Source organism: Lepisosteus oculatus, chromosome 6, assembly GCF_040954835.1.
Source record: "Lepisosteus oculatus isolate fLepOcu1 chromosome 6, fLepOcu1.hap2, whole genome shotgun sequence".
Classification (NCBI taxonomy): domain Eukaryota; kingdom Metazoa; phylum Chordata; class Actinopteri; order Semionotiformes; family Lepisosteidae; genus Lepisosteus; species Lepisosteus oculatus.
In genome coordinates, this window is record NC_090701.1 from 4,706,349 (window position 1) to 4,724,842 (window position 18,494).

The window sequence follows — 18,494 nt, forward strand, 5'->3', positions numbered from 1 at the left end:
GGAGCTGTAGAAAAGCATGCCATTTTCAAGCAGCTAAAACATACTTTTCTTCAAAAATAGCAATGTGCTTTGTCTGGTGTCTTGGCTGTTGTTTGTTTAAATTCTGCACAATAATTGTAATTAACCTGTGGAATTGGTCCTTGCACATTGTTTCAAAACCAAATTGTGTTCTCTTTTTTTCACCCTATCCAGAGCTGAGAGAGACCCTGAACAAAAAATTCTCTATTGCTTTCTCCATCATCGGCATGTTTTCCTCTCATGCTGTCAGCAGCCTGAGCATTTTCTTCTGTGCTGAAATTACCCCGACAGTCATAAGGTAAGATTTGGGAAACCAAGCGTCAGTATTGCTCTTGCCACTGTCTTCCTGAAATTGAGCTGTGTTGTTTGTGTATAAATCAATGTTGTGAAGTCAGTGAGCTCTAGTCTATTAGTGAAGTGAAGGACGGCACCTCACACTACAAGCTCCGAAATGCTCAGTGCAGTTCCACGTTATCTGCTTACTGGATCGGCCAGATTGTAATGAAAACATCAAGGAATTCCAGCAGCAATATCCTTGGGTTTTTTTTTCTGCTGCTTCAGACTAAGGTTAATCTGCCTGGTGCAGCACTGCAGAGGCACTGCAGTAAGAGAAGATTTGAGATGCTGTATACCACTGTAGAGAGGCTCACTTAATGTGCCACAGTGGTTCTGCAGGCCGATGCTTTGGGAATCGATACCGCTTGCTCCGTGAAACTATTTAATAATGGATTTCCCTACCATTTCCGACAGTAATTACAGTCCAAAACGGATCCCTCCTTCTCCTCTCCACTCAATTCAGTGCTACCCTGTTGTGCTCCCGTTTTAAAATCCGGATTTTGCAGGATAGCAACCAGCTTAGTGTGCGCGTTCACATTCCAAAATGACAAGTAGCTCTGCTTGTTCAGTCCTCTCTCCAGACGTTGTTACTTTTCCCATCAGTTCCCAAATTCTATACTAGAGGAACCTTGTCTCAGCGTGCAGATCTTTCAGGCCGTTTATTTTTTTGTACAGGGTTGGAATTGAAAATGCATCCTTTGTGTGCTTACATTGGCAGCACTGCAGTTGATTGCAGTTTCCGTAATCCAGTAAATTAAGTCATTCACAGATGCCTACCCTGTCTTACAGAGGAACACCCATCTGTCCATTTCCACTTACTTATTCAGTCCTTGGAAATCTGCAGTGAGCTAGTGTGTAAGCAGACAGGCACAGGGAACAAGGCAGCTACAGAGCACCAGGGACATGACATCAGTCCAGCACGGGACACTCATTTGTTTATTCACACATCTTTAGGTGTCAAATACCAGCCAAATAGAGATGTCAGGTTTCATCTCTTTGGACTGAGGGGACAAAGCAGGAACACCCAAGTTTAAGGTTACAAGTCGAATGAAGCTTTGTTGTAAAAAAGTTTAGTTAAACCTTAAGCCAAAAGACAAAAGGTTCATTTTAAAGGTCAAGTTAGCACAGGTACAGGAGACTATGAGTGTCATTCTTTTTATGCTTTTTAAGGCAAATGTAAAGCTCACAAGATGCATAAAAAAAAATTTTAATCAGACAGGCCTCATCTTTGATTCCATCAGAAACACTTGTGTAAGACGAAGAGCAGTTTTGCTATGCAAAAGTAGAGAGCAGTGTGAGGGCTGGCATGGGGAGTGAGGGGTTCACTCCGCACGGGAATAGAAACAAACTTTTTACTGCCTTTATCATGAAATTAACCCCTGCTTATCCCCCGTACAACACAAAGTACAAAATGTCATATGCTGTTACAACCTGTGCAAATCGATAGTGAAGTGAAGGTAAAAATGCACTTGAGCAGCAGACCATTCATACAACCAAAATGAAATTAGATTATTCAAATGGATCCCTCTTATTGGTAGGTCATCCTGTGTTGCTATATTTAAAATAGTCTGTTTGTTTGAAGTGTAACTAAAATTAAAGAAAATATATGTTTGCTAACAACCTATAATGGACTGTTCATTGAAAGTAATGAAGAAGGCTTAACCTTTTCCTTTTCATACGAACAAAATGTCAGTGAAAATATTCATAGTTGTATCTGTTTTGGGCGCAAACGTGTCAGTCAGTACTGTAGACACACAAGCAGATAAATTCGGAAAATTTCACAGTTTAAAAGTAAACAAAAAAAATACGTTTGTAACAACTTTACAAAGAGCGAATAAGAGTCAGAAACATTGTAGTTTTAGCATTGCCAGTCCGGTGTGATTGTCCCTTTTCTTCATTAGGCAAGCTAATATTGAGTCTGATGGTTTACAGAGTGCAGAAACAACGCATTAAGATGATCAGAACAGCCAATAAGCCGAATAAGCTGAAGCACCTGTAGTGTATTGGCTCCACCTAGTGGAGCATTATTCTTGAACGTGAGAAAGCAGAGACTTTATTGTACTCCTACGCACTTTTATCACCACCTTAATTAATTTAAACAACAACTTAATCCTCAAAGATGAATGAATATGACGGAGGAAATGAGGATGTGTGTCTGTTACAGTTTTTAAGGGTCCGCACTGGGGTAGAGGTCACTCGAGTCTGCCCCTGGGGACGTCCAGCAGCCATCCTTCAAAATCTACATCCGTTAAGATTGTTTAATAAGATGGAAAATAATTGAATATTTACTGTAGCAGACTGCCAATCGTACCACAAAATTAAAATGTGGCAGGTGAAAAAAAAAGGCAAGAAAATGTTTTGCTGAAAGACTAGTAAATTCTTTTTTATCTCCAGTTAAGTTTCACCTGTAGCGTGTTACAGTGGAAAGGTCTGTACTTGCTCTGCTGAGATGAAATGGCTTTAGCGCCCCCCTCCGAAGGTGACGGCGGTGCGGTACGCGCTGTTTGACTTGAGGAGGGCGATCGGTCCTGTGAGCCTGCGCCGTGTTCGGAGGCGGGAGTCCTGACCCTTCTCTCTTCCCAGGGGCGGGAGCCTGGGCCTGGTGCTCGCCAGTGCTGGGTTTGGCATGCTGACCGCCCCCATAATGGAGCTGCACAACCAGAAGGGCTACTTCCTGCACCACGTCATCTTCGCCTGCTGCACCCTCATCTGCATCATCTGCATCCTGCTGCTGCCGGAGAGCCGGGACCAGAGCCTCCCCGAGACCCTCGCGGACGGCGAGAACTACACCCGGAAGCCTCTCCTGCCCCCGAAGAAGGGGGGGGAGCAGCACCTTCTCCTGACCAAAGCCGAGATGAGGGATTATTCCCGGGTACAGGAAACGCCCGCCCGCCAGGCCCCCCCGGCCTCGGCGGCAGCGGCCCCCGAAAACACCACGGCCAACGGCGTGGCGTCGTCGTGATGGCTTCCCATCATCCCTGGAGGTCCGCAGAGTCCGCGGCGGGCGGGACCTCGTGATGCCAGACGTGAGGAGGTGACTTTGGGTCGCCAACCTGAGCTGCTGTGTGAGGGGGTGTCTGTTTCAAGGCGGGGGTCTTCAGCAAAGCACTCTGGGAATGCTCTGACCTGAAGGACTGGAAGATCAGTGGCAGACAGATCTTGAAGGATGTTAAGGACACTTAGTTTTTTTTATGGTGTAAAATTGCCATTTGCCTGTACTGAATGTCACTGCTTATTGTATTATCTGTGCTGAATATTGAATGTTGTTTTGGAAAATCTGTCATTCGGTTTAACGCCTATTGTAGATGGATGCTGGGAGATCTGCAGTTCATCACGTGCGTTCATATTAACGAAACTATAAGTGAATCACGACCTCCAGGTATTTAGTTAAAGAAGGCGGCAGTAAATTTCTATCACTGAGGTAAATAAGTATTTGCCTGGCTCACAGGTATTTTATCTTTTACCCCAAAGTCATTGGATAATTACTGAAGCAGCCTGGTTATACGGCAATGTTCTATGAAATCATTTTAACAGATGGTGCTCAATTCAAGAGTGCAGACAGAGAATTATTACTTTTTACGAGGACCTTTGTTTTTCATGAAAATGTGAATCCCAAAAGCCAAGAGCAAAGAGGAAGACTTCTAGAACTTACCTGGATATACCTCTTTATCCATAATGCTATTTTTAAACTCAATAATCAAGATGAACTGCCATACAGTAGCTGCTACAAATAATGGACCTTTAAGAATTCCAGAAGGGAAAGTCAGAAATGTCTGATTTGTTGCAAATCAAGATCTGGTATTAAGATGGCAGCGGCACCAGATAAAATCCTACTTAAAAGAAAACAGAGACTTAAAACTGTCTTCTCTGGATTCCCAAGACTACTTAAATAAACTGTATTTTTCAGAATGCTCCTTGAACATCCGAAGTCTACGGTTTCAAAATACTGCTGCAGATACAGTGCTCATGTTGTTGCTCCAACCAATGGGAACAAAACCATCTCTTTTATTTCTCCTGCAGGCCTGGCTCTGTCAGAGGAAAGCCTCCCAAAATGCAGTACTGCCACAGTATATCACGATGGGTTGTTTTCCTCTTATTTTTCATGTGGGCGTAGAGTTCAATGGCCTCGTGTTTATCAGATGAGACATGGATCAGTGGAGCTCAGTGTTTACAGTCGTTGCCAGTTTTATTCAGTTATATGTGACAACACTTTTAAGTTAACCCTAAAGATTACCCCAGTTTTGCACTAAAGTCAATGACACAATCAGTTGTTAATTTAAGCTAATTCTAGTAAGTGTAGTATTGTTGATATCTGTTAATTAAATGTATAGTGGTGTGTAACTATGAACTTAATCGCAGAAATTCTTTGTGTTACCTTTTAACACTTGATTTAGATGACCCTAGAATATCAATTCTTTTGAAGTCTGTTACCATAGATGTTTAAATTAAAGTGGCACTTTATTATGAATGAAAGGAACAAGGCATTCAACCAAGTCAGGGGTTTTATGTTTTTTTTTCCAATGTTTTGAGTCAAGCAGTTGTTTGTAAAATACAACTTTACAATTACACAGAAAATTGTGTCCCTTCCAGCAGATGCTGTCTTTAGATTGTGATCATTTCCCTGCTCCCTGGCTGCCTACTGATTTCACAGCCCAATGTATTGTGCTCTTGGATATTTTAATATAATGTTACTTCTTCACTTGGGTCGTTCATTTTTTAAAAATGCTGTTTACAAGAATGTAAAATAATGTATTGTACAGACATGACCTTTTTTACTGTTCTTTTTTTCTCCCATGTTGGTAAATTCTAATAAGTTCTGGCCATCTGGAGTCGTGTGTTACCTTGTACGTTTCCGTTACCTGTGGACTCAGAGTGAGAAGAATGTTGGATCCTTTCATTGTAGGTACAGGGTTAATATACTTTCAATATTGCTGTAGGCTGCCCAGTATTCTGTGTAACACCCCAGGAAACCCTCACTAGACAGCCTTTCTAAAACTATAGAGAACGATGGGTCTACAGGTATTTGATATTATAAAGCACAATGTTTCTTGTGACTATCTTTGTTTTTAATTTAAGATAGTCCATATGTAATGAAATCTTCATGGCCACTGTATTAGGCCTGATAAAAGACATAACTCTGGTGTTTCGTTACTTGATTGACCACCGACGCTCTCCTCCTGTCTCTGTAGACTTGAATCACAAGGAAACAGCAATAGTAAACTGGGAGGAGTGTAAAGACCCCCTTGACCTCTTCAGAGAGTTCTCAAAACTTACTCGAAAGTATGAGACTTGAAACTTGAAATTTAGCCTGTTTTCTGATTCCACTGGAAACCAAGTACTCTGCAATCTCTGAAAACAGGGTGAAGGATTTCCACGAATGAATGTAAACCACTATTGAGAATTTTTAATACAGTGCACTTGTATATAAGCCATAAATATTATTAAACCAAGTTATTTATTCATTGCTAAAGTAAACTGTAACCTGTAGTTATTTTAACAAAGCAGCAGACGTCTTTATAGTCAGGTGAATGAGATGACAAGGAAGTTGGAGCCAATTATCTTCCAGACAGCTGCCAAATTCCATAGTGGGTACAGGTTGGTTTTTGAAGGGTTCAAACATTTACCCTTGCCCTCACTAATCGCATTTCTCCATGCTTATGCAAACTAGTCCCGTATTAGAACATTTTCACTGCCTGACGGCTGTCACCACATTGATAAGTGTTCATTGTGGGTTTTGCTTCAGCGGCGGCTGCTCAATTTTTTTGTGATTTATTTGTCTGGAAGACATTACTTTTGAATTTTAACTCATCCGACACATAAGCCTGCTTCAGAGAGACAGAACCCGGTTTTCGAGAAGAAACGGCCTTGAGAATCTAGACACAGAAATAGACCGTAAAGGAGGGAAGGGGCTGACAGATGACATGGAGACGCTCTCGTTTTCGATAAATGCCTGAATTTCATTTCAGTAAATGCCTCTGCCAGACTTCCTCCAGTTCACTGTGGCGGGACAGCACAGACTGGCAACACACTCACACCTGGGCCAACTTGTCCAAAAACCAATTAGCCTACCAGCATGTCTTTCGATCGTGGGAGGAAAGCAGAGCATCCAGAGGAAAAAAATACGGGAGAAACATACAAACTCCACTCAGATAGCACCCCAGGGCCCCACAGGTACGAGGCAGGAAGGGTGACCACTGTGCTGTCTTCCAAGACCTGACTTTATTCTTACCGTTGCCAATATTGCTCTAGTAGAGGCAGAGGCCTGACGGATTTACAGAAAGACGTGAAGGCAAGCCCTCAAGGTGCGAGGTGGCAAATGGATCCTTATAGTCTCGCGGTAGAATTTGACGAACACAAGAACACGAGCAGCTTTGACACACGAAGCACAAGGTTTTGCGTGTTTCCTGGGCCAGTGCAGCACTGCACCCCCGCGCCTCGTTAACAATGGGAGCGCTCTCCAACGGCTCCAGTCGTCCCCCGGCCTGCAGGAAGCCCGCTGGCTGTGATTAGCGCTCGGCGCATTTGTCACTTTCTGAAATTAAAAGGCTTCTTTAAAGAGGCTCTTCAGGATGAAACAGCGGCTGTCAGGTGGTGACATTTGCATCTTGTTCCGTTGTTCCTAATGGATAGAGGGGGTGAGAGATGGTTTACTGGGGTTGCTGCGAAGGAAGGCAGAAACGGAGTGGTGGTGAGGTTAGTGACCGCGTGAGCCTGGTGCATCAGAGATGACAACACTTAGTTATGGGCCTGTAGCTGCCTGAGCTCAGATCTTTTTTTTTTTAACCCACCCATCAATCACAAATCACTACCTGCGGCACGGGATGCTGTTTTCAAGGGAATTTTCCCTGACTGCTGCATTTACTATTTAATCTGAGCCTTTTGTAACACCGCTGAAAGCTTAGGAGTGACGCCGGACCCACAACGTTGCCCCCGTGTCCAAAATAAAACCATGGCAATTGCATCTGTGTGGAGACATAACAAGGGTCATCAAATGTGGTAACGTCCTGGTTTGCAATTAAGAGTTTTTAAAGCCACAGCAGTCTAAAAAAAAATCAACAGGCTTCCTTCCAAATGAAAACCAAGAGGTATTGCGAATTGGATTAATACCAAAGACAAATGTACTTTCCAAAAAAAAAATGTATTGCCATGTGTTGAATGAAAAGATGTTCTGCCCAGTTTTCCTGTGGTACAGACTGATGACAAACTGCCTGTGAAATTCCTTGCCTATGGAGTGGGCCGTCCGCCTGCACTGAGCATAATTGTCCTTATTCCTGTCGACGTTTCTCTGCGTCTTTCTCATATCTTATGGGTTCGACCTTTTTAAAAGTTTAGAAGATTAAGATTTTTTTTAGTATTTATTCTGGGCCTTATAAATACTGCAGGTGTTGCCATTTCAGGGAATGCATCGGTCATTACAGACCGCTGATCAGCAAGTGCTGTAATCCGGATGGATCGTACTTTCAGTCACTGCTCTACTGAATCACAGCAGCCGTTCAGTGTTTTCCATTTGCTTCCCGAACACTTCTGGGAACACGGAAGAGAAAAAGTGACCTTTCTGCCACTGTGTCTGGTGGGATTGATGATGGGATGGGCCAGGAGTGGTTCACCTTGATGCCCACATTTCATGTTGTCACAGGATTCTGTTCTGACCTTTCAATAGACTCAGGACTAAATTAATGCTTAACTGCTTTATTAAGCCAAGTGCTGCAGATCACTTAGGTAATTAGGGATTAACTGCAGCAAAGACTTGCAGTGGCATGAACTCCATGTGCCCTCTAGTCCTTTACAAAACGAAATTGTATTTCAAACGTGAAAGACATCACACACACTGTATTGGCAAACTGATTTGCATTCAGCACCTTAAGGCTACTCCCAAGACATTCCCCATCGCTAAACACACAGAACACTTTTTATTTCTTTTTTTTTTTTGTGCTTGATTTTGTGTCTGAGAAACCCCCTTTTTTGTAGTCTTCACAAGATGCATGTGAAGGGCAGTATCCTCAAGGTCAATTTTGTCAAAGTTGTCCCCCTAAAGGCTTTGTATTAAAATTCTGCAAACCTCACAGAGTGTATTCTAGGAGACTGAGATCTGAAACACTGGGTCTTTATTATTTTAAAACTGCTTTGCCTCAACCGTGCTGGCATGGCACAGATAAAAAGACTTTGGTATAACAAAAGTGTCAACGTTTTTTTTATTGTTATTAATATTGTATAAACAGCAGAAAAGGCTGAGCCTTATTTTTTATTAACCGGAAAGTGTGTTCTTTGGATAACGGCTCTTTGATGTACTTGTAGACTGAGCCAGGAATACAGTACTGGAAACACATTCGGTGTCTGCATGACATGACCTTGTGTATCACAACTGTTTGTAAACCTGTGAAAATAGTAGTAATAAAGATAAAAAAGTTGAACATCAACATGTTTTGAAGAACTTCTCAAATTGTGGTGGTGTGAGATATGGGATTGGTGTTTATCAATGTTAAAACAAATGATTTGCAAGTATACTAACTCTATTGATGTTAAGATATTTATTGAAAAATGCTTGACGTACAGTACATGCAGTATAGCACCCTAATAGAACAGCACCCTTTGTGAGTCATATAGACTTTGTGCATGAGAGGGAAAGGGAAAGTCATAGCTAAATTTCCTAATCTCGTTTTAAATCTCATTTTTGTGACAGAAACTAAGAAATAAGGCACTAGTAAATAGTCATTGAAAACTCTTATAGGTTTACTGCTTTAAATGTTGGAATTAATACTCAGGAGAAAGAACTGCTCATAGTAAACATGTATAGAATAATTTAAAGGGGGGATTTTTTTTATTTTTCTTTACATTTTCTTACAAAACATGAAAAATACCAAGGAAAAAAGATACAGAGCTTTCCTTTATCTGAAAAGCGAACTCTGAAAAGTCTAGAACTTATCGGGAAAAAGTTCCATTTCTTTCTTTACTCGGTTTTCCACGAGCAATGTGAGGTTGGCCTCAGTGGAGGGAAGATTGTAGCTGACAAAGACCTGCTTTTTTGTCTTCTTGGCTAGAACATAAAAAGAAAAAGTGTACGATATGAGCACAGAAAGTAGCATATATGCTTTTGAATTTGTATTAATGGAAAAGGCAGATGCTAAAGAATGAATCACAATTACATCTAAATGAAAACATTTTCAATTATTTGGCTTTACAATATTGGACAAATCGCTTTGAAAATCACTGTCATCCCCTAATCTCAGTAGTGCACCGTAAAAGTTAATGAATCAGTGTTGTTTCTGTGCAAATAAAGAAAACCTTCTAAAAACAAGGAAGAAAATCCTACTTAATCTTTGTGCCAGGGAACTTGGAGAGGTGTCAGAAGAATCTCCAAAAACTAAGGTTGCCAAAGGTACAGAGTCCTGGAGGTGGGAAAACATAAAACATAAAACACACAGTAAACAAAGTATTTCCATAAGAAATTCTGAACGCATGACTCCAGGATCCTGTTGATATAAATAAAGCTAGTTAAAATGTACCTCATCTAAGAATATTTTGTATGATTAATTGACCAAATTAGAGAGCTTGTACTTCAGCAAACAGATCCTACTGCCAACTGGACACGTCGATACATTTTCTTTTCATGTACGAATTCATACATTCACTTTTGCTAACAAACTCTGATATTAAGCATTAAGAGAGCACCTCAATATTCACTGTCACGGATATGTTTTAGAACCCCCTATCTTTAGTGTTATTCTTATGTATTACATGACATAACTATTAAACACATAAAAAGACTACAAACAAGAAGGGGCCATTCTGCCTGCCAGTAGGTTTTAGAAAAATCTTAGAATTCCATCAAGCCAGTTTTAAATACGAGTCTGGGGGAGCTACAGTAGATCTCCTGAGGAAACAAGTGTCTTCACCTGTCTGTCCCGTATTCCAAACTACCACCCGTATCCCTGTCTCCTTGAATCATTGCTTACTTGGAAAAAGCCCACTGATTCAATTTGGTCAATGCTGTTCAGGGTTTTGAGTACCTGGATCGAATGAACACATCATCTCCTCTTGGATAAACCTTGCGGGGGCTCAGGGAGATGAGGGAGAAATTCACAGGACGCCCGGGATAACACAGAGACAAGGACCACAACCAGATTCAGCACTTACACACGAAACATTTAGCATAAAAAGATCAGCAACAGAGCACGCTGTAGTTAAAGAGCTGCAGCTTGGACTTCCAACGGGCAGAGCGGTGGCTCTGTGGCTCAGGATCTGCGCCTGTGGCTGGAAGGTTGCCATTTCGTGCAGTACCATTTCTCACTGCTAGGGGGCACATTATTACACTACACACACTTGACAATGCTGTTTCATCGTCCTGAACTACCAGGAATTGTGATTACGACTTCTATGTAATAAACCTATATACAACACAGTGGGTGGGAGAAACTGTTTCCTCAGATGCACACATTTTACAAAATCAGCGATTCTGCGAATAAGGTTTTTTTGAAGATGCAGGGCGTCTATACTTGCGTCAGCAACTACAGCTCTCACATTCAGAAACTTTCATTGTACTTGCAGGACTCAATGCGATATCGCTGCTCCGTGATGGATTATTTTAATGTCGATTCGGACAACCCCTTAATTCCACATGCAATTGTGTCAATATTTCCAGATTCCAGTTAAAGTAACGATTTTATAAGAAGACCGGAGAACGCAATTCTGCTATTTTAGTATTCATACGCACCAATGCTATTACTAGTAGCAGCAGCAAGTAGTAGTATTAAGAGAAAAAAAACTCACATATTTGCTACACATGGCCACAGCTAGGTTAGAAAGAACCGAGCTCGCCCCGATCCAAAGGAAGAATCCGTCCTTCATTTTCATAACATGGAAGTGAACAACCTGCTCCAGAATCTTCTCGGAAAAATTATGGACCGAGATGGTTCCTTCGTTTGCGCTGGAACTTGCACTTTCCATCCTCCCCGTGCTGCTTGATGCGGATCAGACCCTGAACAGCTCCACTCATGCCGTCACCTTTGTGCAAGTCACTTCCTGCTTGCGCTCCGGCCGAATAGGCTCGACTAGTCGATCTCGGCACGGATCCGACTTGTTGCACGCTGAACTGCGGCGTGGTGTGCGTGCCAATAAGCCTATCATTATTATAAGAACATCTGCGTTTTAGGAGCGCGCAGTAATTAATATACATATTTAATTGAGCAGGAAACTAATAACTTATATATCTATTTTTAATTTCTCTTCACATTGTGAATTGCAAGGAAGCACACAGCTGAAGAACACTCCGCAGCCGAAAGGTTGTGCCACTCCTTTCTTTTCCTTTCAGCTTAGGATATACTGTACCCTTACCTGTTCACAAGTAAATAAGCTTCGAGGGGACATCACGGGTGACTCTTTGAAACTACTGGCCTCTTACGGCTGGATGTCTAAATCACAAAATTTTCAAACACTGCATTACTCGACCCTTGTTAACCTGTGCAGGGAATGAGTTTACTCATTTATTTTTTTTTAAAAAAAGAAGCAATACATGTTCGGTAGTCAGTGTGTGCGGTCGCAAACACGCTAAATTCATTTTGTGTCAATTATATTAATAACTCAAGACAATATTTCCTAGTATGAAACGTTACAATTTCAGATAGAACAGTTTTAATAAACAGTAGCTATACGCATGGAATGACAAATAACAGTTTACACTATCTTTCTTTTTTAATTCGGTATGTTTATAGAGAAAATAAAATGATCTTCCGGGGGTCCATCAATCAGTGCATCTGCTATACAGACCGACGACAAGTCGGCCGGCAGAGCTGAGAAATGCGGGGTTTGTTCAGTCCTGGTTCTGCAGGCCGGTGACTCTGCAGGATTTCGGGGTGTCTGTACGCAGCGAACCTGCAGTCAGATTGGACCTCAGGCCGGGGACGTGACTGGGCAGCGCTCTCTTCAGAGCAACACCCGCAGGCAGAGACGTGGGACCGTCCCGCCGGATGAGGAGCAGAACCCCGTCATGTCGCCCGTCTCGCAATGCAATGTGAGCGGAATAATTATGGCCTGCCAGCGGCACCGACCGCTTCGCTTCCTCGGCAAGCGCAGTGGCGGATTTTAGGCGTGTCGCAGCCCAGAATGCCGGTTTGCCCCCCGATTCGTTATTCAAGGTGCATTTGATAAGGCGGTGCGAGTCGGTCGGTGCACACTTCAAACTGAATGAGATTCGAGACCCGGCGAAACGACAGCCCTCCGGTTTCCACCTCACCGTGCACTGTGATGAGAGCCGGGTAAGACACTGTCCGCACACATACTGTAGACGCCGCTCCCAGACACCACTGTAGCGACACCAGTCTTGTAAGATTGTTTCTTTAAAAAAAAAAACAACTTCCAATCCCATCCATATAAGGCTTTCAGTGCATCTTCTGGAATTCCAGTTACAGTAGAAACAGCCAACAAATCGGTACTGAATAAGTAACCTGGTTTATTTGGACTATGCTTTTTTTTTCTTCCTCTTGAACTTAAGAAAAAAAGTTAAGAGGGGGAGACAGAAATTTTTAAAAAAAACTAACACGTTGCGGAATCCTCTCAGCGTTTCAAGTGCGCGTCCCCCGATAGGAGGGCCGCGCTGCCGAGAACCCAGGCTGCTATGACGTCACCCAATCAGCTGTGGAAAGTGCGTCTCGGCGGCGGCGCGCACCGCCCGACCTGCAGGTTTATAAGACCCCGGTACCCGCAGCGGGGAGAGAGGAGCAGTTCTCGCTAGCCTGAAGACGAGGATCCCGACGGAGCCGCAAGGATGCGTGAGATTGTGCATATCCAGGCTGGGCAGTGCGGAAACCAGATCGGGGCCAAGGTGAGGGGGTTAAACGCGCTTGTCCCCTGTGCTTCTGTCCTCATCTCACGAGTTTTCCCACATAATCAGGCCGACCGCCCCATTTCGCGGACGGTTGTTGGAAATAATGACAGGAAGGAAAAAAAAAGAAAGAAAACGGAGAGAGCACGTCATCTCCAGATCAACTTAAAACGGTGCAGGTTTATGTCTGTAGACTTGTTTGATGCACAAGAGTGTTAATTTGTAGGGATGACACACACTGTCATTTTCTATCATGAATCGTTTTACTTTTTTCAAATACTCAGATGACTTAGTCAAGTGATTTTAGATATAACGCATTCCCGTTTTACAATATAAATCCCACATATGATATGTGATATACTATGCTAAATTCTGGTGTTTCATTAGCGTGATCTGTCCATTTCGCCACATTAATGTGTGAATGAGCTCTTCATGCCTACTCAGTACACAAAGGACTGTGCCTCTCTCTGTGAGAAATGGGTGCGGTCTTCTTTGATTCGTGTCACTGGGAGAGATGAATGTGGGGTAATATTCCTTGCGTTTCATTGTATAGAGCTTTTTTAAGACGTCCACAGACATCTTCTTTTTTTAAATGGTCCATTTTTAGACGCCCTGTCATTTCTTACCCGTTTCATTAAAAAATATCAAAGTTAATAGCACGTTGGTCTAAAGCGATGCGGGCACCTTACGTCTCGCATACAGTTAAGAGAAAATAGAAGTTTCGTGTGATTTTGTATTTCAGTTTTGGGAGGTGATAAGCGATGAACACGGCATCGACCCTACCGGCAGCTACCACGGGGATAGCGATCTGCAGTTGGAAAGAATCAACGTCTACTACAATGAAGCCAGCGGTAAAACGCCAAAACGTCTCTCGACTAAACGGGATGGGTTGCACGGGGTATTCGTGTGCTTAAGACATCATTTTGCGCTTTATCCAGGCATTTATTGAAAGCGCGGCGTGAGAAACGTACGCCGAATGCAACCGATAAGCTTCACTTTCCTAAAATTAAGATTATTCAGATGCTTCAAGGTAACAGACTCGTTCCCTTGCTAAGTATGACGATTGGTGTATTGTAATTATATTTTTCCTCAAAGCACGATCCGTAGTAATGGCTATTGATTTCTATAGCAGATAATTAACCACGCTGTCTCCATTGGAGCGAAAGCGCTATTTTTCAGCACCTTAAGTGCCGAGACAGCGCACGAAGTGAAAAATTGCCCTGGGTATAGGGAGACATTAACGTGTTTTAGGTTATGAACTGGCTTCTGTACGATACCAGGTTACAGTTAAGACGCAGTTTTTCTCAATTTTAGTCCAGTTGACACTTTTGTTTCTTGTTTTTTTTTCGCCCAAGACACTAAATAGGGACAGAGGAGGAGTTAACCTGCTCCAGATTTGCTGCAAAAAATATAATTCAGAACATATTTAAATATGCAAGCAAGAGACAATATAGTTGATATAAAGTGGAAATAAATGGAAATGTAGCACAGGTTTTAAAGTATGAGATGGACTGGTTTTGTTTTCGGAGAGAACAAATTATGGCCGTTCAATACGCTTTGAATGTGCCTTTTAAGTCTCTCAACCCGAGAATAATATTACCAATAAAGTCACACAATTATTTCAAAATCAAACAATTGTTAATCAAAAAGTAGCTTTATTAACACAACGCAAACCTGAAAATTTAGTCCAGAGATTTTCCTTCTGGTTGTCCATTATGAAAAGGATATGTTTTAAAATGTAAAGACCTGTACTCTACAGTCTCGGGAAACTAGAAGGCCCTTAATAATGTCACTTAATGCAAAAATGTGGTAGAGAATACAAAAATGTCATCATTTTCCCTTATTCATGGGATCCAAATCTCTCTTGTTATCAGAAAATAAAATATCAGTTAATAGGCTGTTACACAAATAGAATTTCCCTCAGAAGATATCAGTTGCCATCCTTTGTATGTTTTACAGAATTGTTTTGGTTACAGTTTGATTTCCTCATAATATGCTGTGGGGAAATTTAATGCGAAGCCCCACGAATGTCACGTTTTAGGTGTGTGTGTGGCCATCTTCCAAGGGAACCAGTGAGAAATACACAGACAACATTCAAACGGCTGTCTCCCGACACACAGTTAAGAGAGTCCTCAGCTGCATTCCTTTTAGAGAGCTCGGCAGCTTTGGCGCTGCGAACAGCAGGGTTATCCATTTTGCGTCTTGAATGCAGCAGGACGCGGCGACGCTACATTAGTCTTGAAAGCAATGTGCACGACGCGGTAAGCGTTGCTTTGTCGACTCACAATGGATGCCTTGTCCTTCCTCCAGGTAACAAGTACGTGCCTCGTGCTATTCTTGTGGATTTGGAGCCTGGCACAATGGACTCCGTCAGGTCTGGGCCTTTCGGACAAATATTCAGGCCGGATAACTTTGTCTTTGGTAAGCTTCGATTAGACCGTGTTAACGCCTGCAGTTCAGACCTCGGCATCCTGAGATTTGTGTTTGTTTCAGCATTAATTGAAAGCAAAGAGTGGGCTAAACGGACAGTATGCTGGTTCTTCCAGCTTCGCAGTGGGTTTAGGGAGTGGGTTTGGGCCCGGTGCCAGCCTGTGCACTCACAGACATTCCCCTTCACCGTCGGCCAAGAGAGGAAGGAGGGCGCTTTCAGTATTCAGGGCTGCTTTCCCCCTGTGAGACCCACTCTTGATAAAGGAAAGGGTGTCGTCTCACATGCAGACTGGAACTCAAATACTGAAACCTCGAAACTGGGAAATAATTAAAAAAAAAGGCCCGGTGTGACGCAGCAAGATAAGTGTAAGTCTCTGCGTCTCGGCTGAGAGGAGTGACTCAGGTCACAGTGGGGATGACAGCTGCATTGCAGTGCTGATTATTACAGCTAAATGGGGACAGAGGAGGAGTTACCTACTCCAGATTTGCTGAAAAAATATAATACAGAACCTATTTAAATATTGAAGCCAGAGACAATATAGTTGATATAAAGTGGAAATAAATGGAAATGTAGCACAGGTTTTGAAGTATGAGATGGACTGGTTTTTTTTTTTCAGAGAGAACAAATTATGGCCGTTCAAAACGCTTTGAATGTGCCTTTTAAGTCTCTCAACCCGAGAACAATATTACCAATAAAGTCACACAATTATTTCAAAATCAAACAATTGTTAATCAAAAAATAGCTTTATTAACACAACACAAACCTAAAAATGTAGTCCAGAGATTTTCCTTCTGGTTGTCCATTATGAAAAGGATATGTTTTAAAATGAAAGACCTGTACTCTACAGTCTGGGGAAACTAGAAGGCCCTTAATAATGTCACTTATTGTGATTGTGGCCTCCAATTGTTAACATGTGGCAAAAAGAATTATCTATACATGAAGAATAATTCATCTGGGGGGGCATGAGGTTCATAACAGGGAATGCTTTGTCTCATTATTCATAAGAAAGACAAACGGTAATCTTCAATCAGTTCAAGCAGTTCAGCTTGCAGGCTTCTGAGCTGCCTTTATTGAATGAATGAATAGGCCAAAAAATAAGTGATTTTTTCCCCTTACCTGGTAAGTGACTACAGTATCTGTGACCTCTTTACACCTTCATTGCTCTAATAAAACATTGTTGAAACCTACAAACTTATTAACAGGCGAATAATCTGCAATGTATTTGTATCCGTTACAAGAGATAGACAATGAACATGGTTCAGCACTACCGGGAGAATCATCAGTCATGGCTCTTTCACAGTGTTTAAAACACGTGATTCTTGTTTTAATTTTTTAGGTCAGAGTGGGGCCGGCAATAACTGGGCCAAAGGTCATTACACCGAGGGCGCGGAGCTGGTGGACTCGGTTCTCGATGTGGTCCGGAAGGAGTCTGAAAGTTGCGACTGCCTGCAAGGCTTTCAGCTCACCCACTCCTTGGGCGGGGGCACCGGCTCGGGCATGGGCACCTTACTCATCAGCAAGATCCGAGAGGAGTACCCTGACAGAATCATGAACACTTTCAGCGTCATGCCTTCCCCCAAGGTGTCGGACACCGTGGTGGAGCCCTACAACGCCACTCTGTCGGTCCACCAGCTGGTGGAGAACACGGATGAGACCTACTGCATCGACAATGAAGCCCTCTACGACATCTGCTTCCGCACCCTGAAGCTCACCACGCCCACGTACGGAGACCTGAACCACCTGGTGTCGGCCACCATGAGTGGGGTCACCACTTGCCTGCGGTTCCCCGGGCAGCTGAACGCCGACCTGCGCAAGCTTGCCGTCAACATGGTGCCTTTCCCTCGCCTTCACTTCTTCATGCCCGGCTTTGCGCCGCTGACCAGCCGCGGCAGCCAGCAGTACCGTGCCTTGACTGTGCCCGAGCTAACGCAGCAGATGTTCGACGCCAAGAACATGATGGCGGCCTGCGACCCTCGGCACGGGCGATACCTCACCGTGGCAGCCATTTTCCGCGGTAGGATGTCCATGAAGGAGGTGGACGAGCAGATGCTCAATGTGCAGAACAAGAACAGCAGCTACTTCGTGGAGTGGATCCCCAACAACGTGAAGACCGCCGTCTGCGACATCCCCCCAAGGGGCCTCAAAATGTCCGCCACTTTCATCGGGAACAGCACTGCTATCCAGGAGCTGTTCAAGCGCATCTCGGAGCAGTTCACCGCTATGTTCCGGCGCAAGGCCTTCTTGCACTGGTACACGGGAGAGGGGATGGACGAGATGGAGTTCACGGAGGCCGAGAGCAACATGAACGACCTGGTGTCCGAGTACCAGCAGTACCAGGACGCCACTGCGGATGAGCAGGGCGAGTTTGAGGAAGACGAGGGGGAAGACGAGGCGTAGAGTCCAGACTGGCACAGTGGGTCACCTCAGCTCGAAGCACACTTTTTAAAGTCTTAGCCTTTAAAACCATCATTGAGACATGCAGCTTAATTCTGTATTTTGTAACCGTGGTTGATGTCGAGCAGAATTTTTTTGTGCGGTTGTGTGGAAAACAGAAATGATCTCTTTACAATTTGTTTGTTCACACTGATGAGAAATTCATTAACATTTTGGCAGTGTATGCGCTCCCATTCTTATGTGAGGAAAATGGGGTGAATGATGAATTTACGTCTGGTATTAAAGGTTTCTCAAAACTTAATAAAATGTGTGCCAGCATTAAACTGTGGACCTTCCAGTGTAATTGTAATTGTTTCTTAAATCAGCAAATTCAATCCCAAAAGTAAGGTATGATGACAATAACATACCCCTATAAGAACACACGCAAATAATAATTTCTTTCTGCCACAATATTGCCTGTGTGTTTCTCACATTTACAGTACACATGCTTGAAATGAC

The 18,494-nt window shown here is 43.1% G+C and overlaps 3 protein-coding genes across 5 annotated transcripts in view; 2 read left to right on the forward strand and 1 right to left on the reverse strand.

Annotated features, from left to right (window-relative positions):
- LOC102691745 (solute carrier family 22 member 23) overlaps positions 1–8,771 on the forward strand; it is a 57,717-nt gene extending 48,946 nt beyond the window's left edge. For all 3 annotated transcript variants that reach the window (XM_006634565.3, XM_015354679.2, XM_069190907.1), the window contains 2 exons: positions 193–316; positions 2,938–8,771. In XM_006634565.3, the coding sequence (XP_006634628.1) occupies positions 193–316; positions 2,938–3,316 (503 nt within the window). In that variant the 3' untranslated portion in view covers positions 3,317–8,771. The remainder of the gene's footprint in view (positions 1–192; positions 317–2,937) is intronic.
- Positions 8,772–9,145: 374 nt separating this feature from the next.
- Positions 9,146–11,496, reverse strand: psmg4 (proteasome (prosome, macropain) assembly chaperone 4). The gene is made up of 3 exons (XM_006634564.3): positions 11,122–11,496; positions 9,665–9,740; positions 9,146–9,388 (listed from the first exon to the last, which is right to left on the reverse strand). The coding sequence occupies exons 1-3, from the start codon at positions 11,296–11,298 to the stop codon at positions 9,267–9,269; spliced, it is 375 nt and encodes a 124-aa protein (XP_006634627.1). The 5' UTR covers positions 11,299–11,496; the 3' UTR covers positions 9,146–9,266.
- Positions 11,497–12,022: 526 nt separating this feature from the next.
- On the forward strand, positions 12,023–18,324 carry LOC102688593 (tubulin beta-2B chain). Its single transcript, XM_069190908.1, has 5 exons — positions 12,023–12,605; positions 12,908–13,171; positions 13,914–14,022; positions 15,482–15,592; positions 16,939–18,324. The coding sequence occupies exons 2-5, from the start codon at positions 13,115–13,117 to the stop codon at positions 17,997–17,999; spliced, it is 1,338 nt and encodes a 445-aa protein (XP_069047009.1). The 5' UTR covers positions 12,023–12,605; positions 12,908–13,114; the 3' UTR covers positions 18,000–18,324.
- Positions 18,325–18,494: the final 170 nt, after the last annotated feature.

Coding starts and splice junctions, on each gene's coding strand:
- psmg4 (XM_006634564.3), bottom strand. CDS start 11,298: ATGGAAAGTGCAAGTTCCAGCGCAAACGAAGGAACCATCTCGGTCCAT. Junction 9,741..11,121: donor TGGCCATGTGTAGCAAATAT/GTGAGTTTTTTT, acceptor TCCCACCTCCAG/GACTCTGTACCTTTGGCAAC. Junction 9,389..9,664: donor TTCCCTGGCACAAAGATTAA/GTAGGATTTTCT, acceptor TTTATGTTCTAG/CCAAGAAGACAAAAAAGCAG.
- LOC102688593 (XM_069190908.1), top strand. CDS start 13,115: ATGCGTGAGATTGTGCATATCCAGGCTGGGCAGTGCGGAAACCAGATC. Junction 14,023..15,481: donor CTACTACAATGAAGCCAGCG/GTAAAACGCCAA, acceptor TCCTTCCTCCAG/GTAACAAGTACGTGCCTCGT. Junction 15,593..16,938: donor GCCGGATAACTTTGTCTTTG/GTAAGCTTCGAT, acceptor TTAATTTTTTAG/GTCAGAGTGGGGCCGGCAAT.